The sequence below is a fragment of the Cavia porcellus genome, unplaced genomic scaffold, assembly GCF_034190915.1.
Source record: "Cavia porcellus strain 051 isolate PalLab524CR breed Dunkin Hartley unplaced genomic scaffold, mCavPor4.1 scaffold_7, whole genome shotgun sequence".
Lineage (NCBI taxonomy): Eukaryota > Metazoa > Chordata > Mammalia > Rodentia > Caviidae > Cavia > Cavia porcellus.
In genome coordinates, this window is record NW_026947490.1 from 97,072,088 (window position 1) to 97,086,078 (window position 13,991).

The 13,991-nt window shown below is 38.4% G+C and overlaps 1 protein-coding gene across 9 annotated transcripts in view; it reads left to right on the forward strand.

Moving 5' to 3' along the window:
* Cep57l1 (centrosomal protein 57 like 1) overlaps positions 1-13,991 on the forward strand; it is a 238,983-nt gene that overhangs the window by 42,886 nt on the left and 182,106 nt on the right. For 7 of the 9 annotated variants that reach the window (XR_010048993.1, XM_063253988.1, XM_063253986.1 and 4 more), the window contains exons 5-10: positions 8,868-8,984; positions 10,114-10,191; positions 10,813-10,899; positions 11,633-11,710; positions 11,820-12,064; positions 13,101-13,245. Coding sequence is in view for 7 of the 9 variants with exons in the window: in XM_063253988.1 (XP_063110058.1) it covers positions 8,868-8,984; positions 10,114-10,191; positions 10,813-10,899; positions 11,633-11,710; positions 11,820-12,064; positions 13,101-13,245 (750 nt within the window). In the remaining 2 variants the exon portion in view is untranslated. The other 2 variants (XR_010048994.1, XM_063253989.1) reach the window with 2 other exon arrangements.

Sequence of the window (13,991 nt, forward strand, 5' to 3'; positions counted from 1 at the left end):
GGATCCCTGAGACAAATTAAAATAGGCATGGCACGGACAGCACACGTGGGATTGGAGGTATCTCAAACTATGGGACTGGCTAGAGAAGAAAGGAATCGAACCTGCATGGAATAGGCCCAGTCTGCAAAACCTGCATAGGTTGGCCGTCAACACCCACTGTAGAGACTGAGGACTTAATATAGCAGCCTAAAAACTCAGGAAGGACACTATACATGGCCTCTATGTCCACAAGTACAGAGAATGTCTTACCCAAGACCTCCAGTGGGACTTGGGGCTTTGAGGAGGATACTTTAATGGGGGCTGTGGGCTCTGAGCCCCAATAGCAAGTCCAAGTAGATCAGTCAGTGATGAATCTGTAGGTGATAGAGTCTCCTGTGAGGACAAGGAGTTAAAGGATGGTTTACCCACTCTCTGGCAGCTAGGACAGTCGCTCTTCCAGTGGCCTTTGAGACTGCAATAGGGGCAAAGCCCCAGAACACCGGGGTTGGGGCACTGTCTTGCCCAATGTCCTTCTTTGTTGTATTTGAAGCATGGTCCAGAGGGGCTCCACCTTGTGTTGCTTTACCTGTCTCAGACCTCCAGGTGTCACAGCTAAAAGATCAGATTGTTATTTTTCCTTTTGATTTTTATCTCAGTTGTTGAAAACATGAAAAGCTATATTAAGAAGGTCTCCCTGTGGGGTTTGAGGGCAAAGTGTAGTCTTTTGTCTTGGGATTTGGCCCACAGTGGAAGGTATCTGTCTCTTCCACAGTTACAGGACATCTGGTTTTTATCTTGGATGGCTGTACAGCTTTAAGTCTAAAGGAGGCAAAGGCAAAGAATCAAGTATGTAGGAGTCAAATAATACAATCAACAGGGTATTTATGATCATAACTTTAGTAATGGCTTCCCATAAGGCAGATAAGGTCCAGGGAATTTTAGGAACTAACATGTCATTTATTTGTCATATACACATATCTCTTTATGCTGTTAGAATGTCTGATGCCATCTGATTTTTGGAGGATGGCCTGTTTTATTAATTTTACCTTTTCATTTAGGAGAGAGATCCGCTATGGTGTCACTTAATGCCAGTTGAGTATAGTTAATTATGGCCTGGCACCTGCCAATTGGCGGAGGGCTGAGCCAGGGCTCCAGCCTCAGCCCCAGTGCCAGTCTCATTACTCTGTCACCCCCAGCATCAGGTAACCTTTTTTGGAAAAGATCTGGTGGGTCCCAGCAAAAGGAATCCAAAAGGAACTTATAATTATCTCTTAATTTTAATTGTTGAACATCCAGAAGATTGATAACAGTACAGTGCAGTATAGGCAGTAAGCTTAATATAGAACATCAAGTGGAATTATTATTTTCTATTAACCATGGATGTTTTAACATTTGAGCACTGAAGAAATTTGTGACATTGTTTGGACTGCTCACTATTTAAGCACCTCTAACTATAACATATATATTATATAAATTTTTGTTTAACAATTATCATTTGACTGGTGACTTCGTGTTGGTCTGACCTGAATCTCCTGGCTGGAGCACAAGAAAAAGGCAGGTGTCTGGATCTGAAAGAAAACACTTGTCATCATTAACAACCCCAGTTTTATATTTGAAGGCATGGATATACCATCAGATCAGCAACAATGAATTATCTTAGTCATATTAACTTTATTTGGCTGGGGTGTCCCCTTAAGGCTATGGAGATCATTGAGGCCTCCAATTAATGAACAAGAGCTGGTTAAAGTTACCAGGTGGCCACTTTCTTGTTTATTAATTGAAGTCCTGTCCAATGTCTCCTCATCCCAAGGGATTTTGTTTAACTAATTCTAGCATCATTTTGACCAGCTGGCAACCTAGGTGGAAGCATGTTTTTTAAGTCCATAACACAAATAAACCTTGATTACATGATCTAAAAATATAAAAGATGAGGAAAAAATTGTTGAGCTCAAATAAAAAGAAACAGCTGTTTACAGAGCAGGCAGATGGGCAGACAACAGATATATAAACTGACAATCATAAAATTAGAGTGCATTCAAATACATTTGGCCAGTTTGAAGTATAATAAATATACTAGTATGAACCTTTTTGTAGATTAATAGAGAGCTCTTGAAATAAGAATACCAAAAAAGGAACCTAATTTATGGCTAATAAGAGATAGTTCAGAAAGTTTTAAAAAGGAATGTAAATATTAGCTAATCTTTAGGGGCCGTGTTACTGTGTGACATGCAGCTTAGCTGCTGCCATTAACACAGTAAGTGAGCACAAGATGGTGGCTGGTCATCATGTGACCCACAACAAGATGCTTGTTAATCACACAAGGAGCCACAAGGGGCGGCCATTGACCCTGAGACCCATTGCAAGAGGGCAGCTTCCTGTCATGTGGTGGAAGGCCGCAAGACTGCAGCTGTGCTCCATGCAAGCTGCAGCAACATGGCTGCTGGCAACCATGTGACCTGCCAGAAGGCTGGAACGCCTGAGACCGTGTATGGTGAGCCAGCAGAGAAAATGGCAGTGCAGGGAAGGGGACAAAGAACCCTCCGATGGAGCAGATGGCTTGGGGGGGGGGGGATTGAGAAGTTGGAGACTGGGGAGAGATGCTAAGGGAAGGATTAGAGACCACTGTGGGTGAAGGAGGAGAGGACGGCGCAGGGGGTACAGAAACCTTTGGTTGAGAAGACTGCAGGGTTTGATCTCAGGATGGGGAGTAAAGACCGGGGGGGTAGGGGGGCACATCATCTATGGGGTCTTGAGAGTTTCTGGAACAGTAGAATTAGCTAAAAATATTTAGCAGCTGTACATGATTTAATGAGAGAAGAGCAGTCCTTAGGGTAAGGAAGGCCAGTACATACGGAATTTCTGCTAACTTGTCACCAGTATAACAAAAGTCACATAAATTTTTGAGAATACAGGGGTCAAACGTCCCTTCTTTAGGCCATGAGCTGCCATTAAGCTTGTAGGTCAGCCAAGCTTCCTGGCAGTAAAAGATTAATAGTTTAATTTTTATGGTTTTCTTGAGGCCAAGGGTACCAAGGTTACAAACCAGGCACCCCAGAGTTGTTTTTTGGGGGGAGAGGAAAATGTATTTCCCATGACCAAATTAAAAGTGAGCCAATAAAGACAGTTTTGTTTCAAGGGGTGAGAGCTCCAGCTTTCCCCCAAGGAATGGGAAAATTGTCCCGGACCTCGCCCATCCACAAAAGATCGTCACCTATTATGGAAGCGAGATTAAACACGGCTCCAACCCAAACCCATTAGCTGTCACCAGAAGGCAGGGGTTGGGATCCCAGAGGACCACAGTAATGGCTCTGCCTCGGACTGTCCAAGGACTGTGAGAACAGTACCTCACTTCCAGGGACGGAATGGGAATCTGCGTGGGCCCGGTCCACAGCAACCGAGAAACCCTGGATAGAAGTTGGCCCACCTGAGGTAAATGAAGTAGGCTAGTGGTGTTTGCAGGCTGGTGGCGACAAGTTGAGCAGCTCCTGAGTGTTGAGAACTGAGGAATTAATCCAAGATACAATCCGGTCCATGAATTAGCAGACTCCTGAAGAGACCCAGGAGTCACTCACACTTGCCTTCCTGGCCATGGAACCAAATGATAGGGTTTTCAGCACAATAAAGAGAGAATATAAAGTAAAAAACAGCATTTATTCTAAGGATGTGGAGAGATCTCCATGACAGCTGGGGCCTGGCTTTCTCTGCAGGAAACATGGGGTGTGGGGCTACATATAGTTTCTGATTGGGGTGATTCTGGTGGGGTGAGTTCCTGTCACATGGAGTATTGTATTCCATCCTTTGACTTTCAGTCTATGAATTTCTTTTTGAATCAGATGTGTTTCTTGTATGCAGCATATTGTTGGACCTTCTTGCTTCATGATCCATTCTGCCAGTCTGTCTTTGGATTGGTGAGCTGAGACCACTAACATTGATGGTTATAACTAAGATGTATGAACCTCTCCTTGTTATTTTCCTATTGTGCCCCTCCCCCCTTTTTCCCTTCCTCTGGTTAATGGTTTGCCTTGCCTCGTGGATTCCTTTGTTTGGGTTCATAGCGTTGTAGTTTTTGTTATCTCTTTCTAGAATGTCCTTCAAAGTAATTTTGGAGTGCTGTTTTGATGGTCACAAATTTCCTCAGCTGTTCTTTATCATGAAAGTATCTTAGTTTGTCCATCAATTTTGAAAGATAGTTTTGTGGGGTACCTCAATCTGGTTTAAGGATTGTTTTCCTTTAGAACTTGAAATATTTCACTCCAAGCTATCCTTGACTTGAGGGTTTAGGCTGAGAAGTCAGCTATGATTCGGATGGGCTTTCTTTTATAGGTGATTTGTTTCTTTTCCCTAACAGCTATTCTTGTGTTGAATTTCTGGAATCTTTACTATGATGTGCCTGGTTGTAGATTTTTTTTTTTCTCATGGCTAACTGGAGTTCTGTACAGCTTATCTGCATGCCAAATTCTTTTTCTCTAGCAGAGAAGTTTTCTGCGATGAAGTCTATGAACAGTGTGTTGAGAAATCTGCTGTAGTTCTGATGGGTTTGCCTTTATATGTAATTTACAGTGGTACCTTCATTCATGAACTCAGTTCTCTGGTTCTGGTCAAAAATCAAATTTCCTGACAACTAAATCAAATTTCCCCATAAGGTTAACAATGAACCTAACTACTAAATTTGGTTTTTTGTTGGTTGGTTGGTTTGTGTTTTGGTTTTTTGAGAAAGAACCTCACTTCGTAGTTTAGGCTATCCTTTAACTCTCAGCAATCCTCCTGCCTCAGCTCCTGAGTGCTGGCATTACAGGCAGGCACCTTTAGTCACCTGTCTTTAACAAAGGAGCTAAAAACATACCCTGGAGAAAAGATAGCCTCTGTAGAATGGTGTAGGAAAAGTGGTTACCCACGTGCACAAAAATGAAAGTAGACCTCTATCTCTCACGTTGCCCTAAAATGAAGTAAAAAGCCAGGTGTGGTGGTGCACTCAGGTGAACCCAGCACTCAGCACGCTGAGGCAGGGGGATTGTTGCAAGTCTGAGACCAGCCTGAAGTGCATAGCAAGACCCTGTCTCAAGAAGACACACACACACACACACACACACACACACACAAATAAATAAATAAAATAAAAATGGATCAAAAACTAGAATTAAAAACACTGAAACTGTCAAAAAAGAAAACTCTTAGATATAAGCAGGGGCTTATGAATACAACTCCAGTAGCACAAGGAGCAATACCAAGAATCAGCAAATGGAAGTATATTGAATTAAAAAGCTCCTGCACAACAAAGGAAACAATAAACAGAGTGAAGAGACAACTTAAAAAGTGGCAGCGAGGATTGCCAGCTACTCCTCAAACAGAGGAGTAATATCTAGAGTATATAAAGAACTCAAAAAGTAGACTCCCCTAAAAACAAACAGATCAAAAAATGGGTGAACAAAATGAACATACACTTCTCAAAAGAAGTACAAATGACAAACACGTGAAAAAGTCTCAGTATCTTTAGCTATTAGGGAAATACAAGTGATTCTCACTACAGGCAGAATGACTAGCATCAAGAATGAACAAACAAAAATGCTGGCAAGGTGGGGTGGCGAGGAAGTAGCCCTTCTATGTCTATGTTGTGGGGGAATTCAAACTTGCTACCACTTTTGAAATCAATGTAGAATTCCTCAAAAGCTAAAAAGAGAAATTCTATTTGACCTAGCTTTATGATGTCTGTTTCCCCCAAAGTTAGACATCACACTATAGTGATATATATCAGCACAATTCACAATAGCTGAACTGTGGAAACAGCCTAGGTACCTATCAGCGGACAAATGGATATTATCACAGTGGAGTATTATTATTCAGCCATAAAAAAGATGAGTTTGAATTTTTATTTATTTTGTTACCAGGGATAAAATTCATAACCGCGCACTTGGGAGGCAGGAGCTTCTGCTACTGAGCTAACATTCCCGGCCCCTAAGTTTGAATTATTTGTAGGAAGATGGATGGATCTCAAACCATGATGAGACGTGAAATAAGTGAGACACATAAGGTTAAAAATCACAGAATTTCTCTTCTATGAGGAGCTCAGAATACAAATAAAGAGTAAAATAAAGGAGAGATAGAAGAACAGAGCGGCAGACCTTTTGGAGATGGGAAGGAGACCAAAGGAAAGAGGGGAGGGGAGGGAGGAAGGAAGGGAATAGGAGATGATTAATATGCTACAAACGTACGTATACACGCTCCATATATAGATACATATATATATATGCATACACTAAATACATATGTGTACTAGTTACTGTGTATTGCAAACCCACAATAATAAAAAATTTTTTATCTTAATATTTTGTTTCAATTTGAATTTTATTTTTAAATTTTTAAAATTTCTTGGTGAGACCCTTGCTCAGGTTTCCCATAAACTTAAAATCCCCCAACCTTAGCCTCCCAAGTGGTGGGATTCCTGGCAAGAATTTTTGTCTCCCTATGTAAATTGTATCATCATTAATCAGAATACTATTTTTTTTAGAAATAATGCATAATTTCAAAAAAAGAAATCACTAGTTGATAAATTACATATTGTCCTCTTAGAAATAGTTGTTCAAGTTACAAAAGTAAAGCATACAAAGTAGACATTTAAACAGCGAGACTATAAATAGTTCTGTTCAAGGAGTCAACAAAAACTTGGTAATATGGTTCTCAATCCTACACACTGAAACATACATGCAGTTATATCCTTTAGAGCACTTTCCTCTCTTTTTTATAATAGCAATTACACATTTTGGGTTTTATTACTCCTACATTTCTTATTACTTTTTATACTTAGAGACACAATGTGATATTATAACTGTCGTTCTTATTTCACTAGTGAGGGTAGCCTCAAGTTGTCTCCGTTTGCCTATGAAAGCTCTCAGACTGCTTTTAAGATGGTGTCCCCTTCTTAATGATTTTCAGCTGGGTGTTTTGTGTTTTTTGTTTTTTTTTTGAGATGGGGTCTCGCCATGTGGTTCAGGCTGGCCTTGAGCTCACTTTGTAGTAGCCCAGGCTGATCTCAAACTCGAAACAATCCTCCCACCTCAGCCTCCCTGAGTGAGTGCTGGGATTATAGGCCTGAGCCACCACTTCCAGCTTGTTTGTTTGTTTTGAGACAGTTCTCATTATGTAGCCCAGGCAGGGCTACCTTTAATCCTGATATCCTCATGCTTCAGTCTTTTGAGTGCTAGAACTAGGTGTGTGTCACCCTAACCCGCTTTGAGGATTTGATAATGATGTGCTTAGCTCTGATTTTCTTATATTTATTCTACTTAGAACTTTTTGAGATTTTTAAAAAATCTGTTAGTGTTTTTTCTTTCTTTCTTTTTTTTTTTTTTTTTTTGTCTTTTTCCTTTTTATCTGTACTGGGGCTCGACTCACGACTGTCTGCTTACAAGGAAGGTGCTTATGCCGCTGAGCTAAATCCCCAGCCCCTTGTTAGTGTTTTATATAGAATCTTTTTAGCTTTTGTTCTTTAATAATTTTTGTCTTAGAAACATTCTAAATTTATAGAAAATTGAGCAGACAGTACCATCTCATTTGCTTATATATATCTTTCATTAGTATAGCAATAGAGAGTACTTAAAAAAGTATATAGTAAGGCATATATTACATGTGAATTTCCTTTTTTCCATGCACTTCTAATGCTTAATTCTTTGATAGCTGTTTTTCTGTGTTAGACTTAGAAAAAGCTTAAGTCAATAAGTAGGGCTGATCACCTTGTAAAAATAGCCCTTTATTTAGTATAGATGTTGCTAATGATATGTCCCTTAGTAGCAATGTTTTGTAAGGATGGAAAATGGAGTTTATTCCATTGATTCTAATATATCACATTTTAGGAGGGGACACATGTTATTTGCTCCTTAAAAATACCATGTTTGCTTTTTGCTTATAAGTACCTAAAGTGTATTGCTTACAACAGATTATATTTTTCCTAGTTCTCAGAAACTGGAAGTTAGGAAATTTGATTGGAATACATATATAGTGAATGTCTAAATTAAAAATCCAAGTTATAGTGGCTGTTCAAATTAAGAAATATTATACAGTAAAAGGCACATCTCCATTAAGTCCTGTCAGAATCCCCCACCCCATCATCTGCTTCAGACACACTTAGCACTCTGTGTTCCTGCTACTTCCCAATGCCATTCTGGAAGTCCTCATTCATGAGTGTCTGTAGCAGGTACGATTTTTTTTTAATGCAGCAAATGCTGCTGAGTGTCATCCAGTGCACAGGAAGAGTCATAAGAAAACACTACACTGTTCTCAGAGGCCTTGTTCACTGGGTCTGTCACCTTGGAACCACCAGCTCCTCCCCAAACAAACTGACAATGAGAGGTAAACATTTGGAATCAGATTAAGACATTGAGGGAGCCATGACAGCAAAACTAAAGACAGAAAAGCGAGCTTCAGAACTGCTCTGGGAGGTGGACAAGGATGATGGGATAAGGGTGTCTGACACAAGGAGGCGGTGTTTTGAGGTCTTCACTTTTTTTTTTTTTTTTGTCTTTTTCCTTTGTATCGGTACCGGGGATCAAACTCACGACTGCCTGCTTGCGAGGCAGGCGCTTATGCCGCTGAGCTAAAACCCCAGCCCTCTTCACTATAATTTTTAACTTAAAACATTCATCATCTCCCAGCACTCAGAAGCCTCAGGCAGGAGGATGTTGGAAGTTCGAGGCCAGCCTGGGCTACAAAGTGAGCTTAAGGCCAGCCTGGACTGCATAGTGAGAAGACCCCGTCTCAAAAAAAAAAAACTCACCATCCTTGTCAGTCACACCGCATACGTTCGCTCTTACTGTGCTTTACATTCACAGCAATTGTCTGTTCTTGATCCATTGGCGTCCACTGCCAAATTCAGGTTTTGTTTTTACCTTTTCCAGGCCCAACTTCAAAAGGAAAAAGAACAAGATCAGATGAAGCTACATGCAAAACTTGAAAAACTTGATATCTTAGAAAAAGAGTGTTTTAGATTGACAACCACTCAGAAGACTGCTGAGGTAAATTTCTATTTGTTTCTTTGAAGTGATGATCCCAGGAATAAATCTTTAGTGGTAAGTGAAATTGGCCTTGGGTGTGAGTATACAGTAAATCTTAGAATTACTAAATTTCATTTATAACTTTTAGTAATCCAGCTACTCTTGTGTCTAGAGATAAAAGTAAATGTGTTCTGTCATGGCATGAATGAGTTTGCCTTTTGATGTAAAATTGTAATTTTGGCTTCTTCTAAGACAACAAGACATTTAAGTCTGTCAGATAATTTACCGAAAAGATTGAAAAGGTTGTCTTTTACTACCAATGGTGACATCAAGCCTATCCTAGATCCCCTACTCTCTCTCCACTATCTTCCCCCAAATCTTTTCATTGCATAGAATTTTCTCTTTGAAACCTCCCTTCAGTTACTCAGCACTGCAGAAGTTCTCCCTTTAAAATGTCACTATCATCCGATTCTGAATGACACCACAGATAGGAGATGTAATGTGTGTAGGGTGATGGAGTGTATACATGGTCCATGTTAAGTCACAGTCATTGGTTGATTTATGTGTGTGACTCTCCAGTGAGAAGGACCATGTATGTCTTCCTTCACCCCAATTAAGCACATGGTAGGCATTTATTGATATTTTTCTGTTTGTAGAACATTGAGACCCAAAACTGTGATTGTTTGACCTTGTAGGTCTTTTATACTCCCAAAAATATTAGTATGGTTTTGTTGATACAAGTTAATAAAGTCAATGTATGTGTACATTCTTTTTCTTTTGTTCTTATGTATAATAGCAAGTAAGGAAGCATAGAAAGAAAACCAAGAAAAATCATAACAGTTTTTGACATTCCTTTTACTGACTTTGTGTTTTAATCTTCCAACTCTTAAAATTCAAGACACTTGCCAGGTATGTTGGGGCACGCCTGGTCTTGTCCCAGCACTCAGGAGGCTGAGGCAGAAGGATCACTGCAGGTTTGAGGCCAGCCTGAGCTATAGAGTGAATGCAGGACCAGTCAGAACTGCACAGTGAAGCCTTGCCTCAGAAAGACCAAAAAAATCAAGACTGTTAGAACTCTGTTTAGAAAAGTAAAAATAGGATATTTCTCTCAGATTTTTCTGTCACACTCCTAGTTTTTGTTCTTTTGCAGGACAAAATTAAACATCTAGAGGAAAAACTTAAGGAAGAAGAGCATCAGCGTAAGCTATTTCAAGATAAAGCTGCTGAGGTAAATAATATTAGTCTATTGCATATACCTTATTATGCTATATTTTTATTAATGAAACCTTATATCCTAGACTCTTAAGTTCTCCTTTTCTAGATTGTTAATTCATCTCTTTTTGATATAATAATGAAATTCTCAGCCATTCACTTGGATGCATTGCCAGGAGACCTCTGTTTTTTAAAATTGTAGCAGATGCATATATTTTCAGTTTAATTCCTACAGTAATTATTTTCAGTTTACTATCTGTATCTATATATAATCCATGTACAAATAATTTATTTTCTTATAAACAGAAAATAGTTATAATTATCAATAAACTTACTGACTTGATTACACACAGAAAATATTTTGGATTTCTTCCTCAAAAGATTTTTGTTTTGTTTTGTTTTGCTTTGTTTCGTTTTATTGTTTGAGATGCTGAGTCTCTCACTATGTTGCTGACTTTGGCCCTGAACTGGCCTCACGCAGTCCTCCTACCTCAGTTCCTGAGCAGCCACAAGCATTTGCCATAGTACCCACCTCTCACAAAAGCATTTTTATGCTTATAAATTAATACTGATTTTCATTATATTTGAAGAAGCTGAATGCAAATCAATTTTTTGAATTTTTTCTTTGGTATTATAGCTTCAGACTGGTCTTGAAATCAGTAAAATTTTAATGTCTTCAGTTTCAAATTCAAAACACTACAAGGAAAAGAAAAAATCTTCAAAGGTATGCATGTAAAACTTTTTTCCAAACAACTTTATTTTTTAACACTCACTTTTCACCCTTTAAATCTTTATATCTACCTCTTTCCAGAAAGTATTTAAGAATTTATAATAAAGGATATAAAATAATGCCATGAAATTGATGATGGTGGTTTAGGCATAGGAACAGAAAATTATATGAAGACTGGGTTAAAGAAGGAACATCATCCATGTAAGAAACTTAACTCTTACATTTACTTGATAACTAAAGCAAAAAAAAGAGCATATAATGGGTGCTGTAGCTGTCTTCTATAACTGATAGGAACCATTTCAGTTTTTCTGGTCTTAAACTCTGTTTGTTTATACTTTTTTTGAAGAGGCACTACACATAACAGATGCTAACAAAACAGTAAATCTTAAGTGCAGTTTCATATACGCGTGTAGTAAGAACGATTTTTATAAACAATAGGAATGTAAAATCATTTATATAAGGAATTTATTATTAATTTTATATTCATAACCTTTGAATTTGTAGTGAGGATGGAAGATTTAGTACTTTATAGATTGATCAATATCTTGTTTATATCAGTTAACATTTTAGATAGTTGTATTATATAAACCTTAGTTGTTATGATAAAAAAAATATACTGTCTTAATGTGATTTTTCAAATTGTATTTTTGCTTACTGCACAGTTTTGAGAGTTCTTCATTTATAAATATATTTTTAAAGGTTTACTTTTCCCCTTGTCAATATTTAGAAAACTACATGTTTAAAAAGAGGACCACCTCTGCAAATTTATTCAAACTTTAGAGCACCACCTTTTGAGGCTACAAAGGTGAGAGGAAAAAAACAAAGATAGTTCAAAAAGCCTTCCACTGTCTTTGCAAGTGCTGTTGTAACTACCATCATTAAAACTGTCCTCAGCTATTTTTTTCTCCCTTAAGTCCGCCAGTATGGCCTGCTCTGTGAACGCAGATAGGCAGCACCTTCAGCAGAAGACGCATCGTTGTGGCTCACATATCCTTCCAAAACGTGCTCAAGAGATTGAGCCCAGGTGTCTCTGTAAGCCTCCTAGAACAGTTTCCCAGTATAAAGCTGTGCCTTGTGAATCAGAAAACTCTATTTCCATTTGTGACAGTTTGTCAGAACTTTTGATGGCAATGCAAGATGAGCTAGACCAGATGAGCATGTAAGTATTTTTATTCTGTATCAGTAGAAGTAACAAGATCTGTAGATACTTTTTTCTTTTCATTCCCCAGAAGAATGCCACTAATAAATTCGTAAAGTTCTTACTTAGCTATTTGAACTTTCTACCATTGAACTACATCCCCATTTCTTTTTATTTTGAAACAGGGTCTCACTAAATTGTCCAGGCTAGCCTCAATCTTAATCTATGTGCCTCAGCTTCTAAAGTAGCTCGGAGTTCAGTCATGTACACTGTGCCCAGCAGGAGTCACATTATTTTTGACCCACAGATTTGTTGTCACTGTTTTTCATTGTATTCTTATGTATTTAACTGTATAATTATTACTTCTCCAATTTAAGGAGTTTCTATATTCCCACAATCTAGACTGATAGACATGTTACCATAGATCTAATATACAAGATTTGGTAACCTTAGATTATAATTTACAAACGCTTTTGTAAGAAAAATTCTTTGGTGTTTTAGAGTCTTTTAGTTAAATAAATGATTTCATTAGACAAGAAGGAATGTAATTCCTTCTTTTTTTTTTTTTTGTCTTTTTCCTTTTTATTGGTAGCAGGGATCGAACTCAAGACTGCCTGCTTGCAAGGCAGGCGCTTATGCCACTGAGCTAAATCCCCAGCCCCTGTAATTCCTTCTTTTGGACTCTTATCTGGTCTGTATTACAAAAATTTGAAGCATCCATAGAAGATTGTGTATGAGACACATTATATTACGCCTCATGTTTAAATATGTATTCAACTAGAATTTCAGAACTGTGATTTGGCTGGCCAACTGCTTAAAGTGAGACTTCTATAAAATACAGAAACTAGTTTTATGTACAGTATTTCAAATTCCAGAGTTTGAATTGAAGAGAATCTTTTAATTCCTCAGCCAAATGCATCAGAAAACTTTGATACTTTAGCCAAGAACATCAGGAATTAAAATTTATAAGGATTTTTAATAGCCTAAGATAGTTCTAAGTGTATTTAATCTCAGACCATATGAACTAGGAAAGTCCTTGGTGTTTGTCCTTTGATAGGGAGCATGAAGAGCTACTGAAGCAAATGAAGGAGACTGAAACCCATTCCGTATGTGATGACATAGAATGTGAACTGGAACGTTTAGTCGAGAAAATGGAAATTAAAGGAAAGCAAATTTCCAAACTGAAGAAGCATCAGGACAAGGTAAGAAGGTTTTAGCAAAAATGTTTACTACACAGATAATATATCTGGATTCAGTGTTTTTTCTTCATATGACTTTACTAATTTGAGGTCTCTGTGGGTTAGTAAAAAGATAGAAGCCATTGAATCGTCTGCCCCATTGACATGACCCTGGCCTTCTAGCTAACTCTGTAAGAGAATATAAAGAAAAAGGAGAAAAATGTCTAGCTATGTGTTGAGGCTTTGGGAAAATTGTAAGAAACCCTTTGTGACCCTCCAGTTACCCCTTCAGCCATTCTTTTCCCTTGTGTCTTCTCCTGTCTTAACGATGCCCCGTGACTGCACATCACTAAGGCAGGACCAAGCATAAAGCTAGCTATGTGAGCAGTACCTGAATTCTAAAGCCACTGTCTTTCCCAAAGTAGTCTGGGCCGTGTCCCGTTGGCTGGGGTCTTACGCTTAGCTGTAGTAGCTATAGGTAAGAATTAGGTATTGAGGGCTGTTTACTTATCTTTGAAGTCTTAATAACTAAAAATGGCGTAACTTTTAACATCTTAACTAAAGCATCACCAGTACATGATTTCCCCAGTTGTGACTCTAGTTTGCCTTTCAGCACTATTACACTGCTAGGGCAGAAGGCAGAGGGAGCTCTTCCTTAAACCTTGAATAATCATCATTCATGTAAGTTGGTAATATATTCATCTTACAAATAAACCCCCCACTGTTAACGGGAAGTAATAAAGATGCAGAATGTTACTGCCTTGTTTATG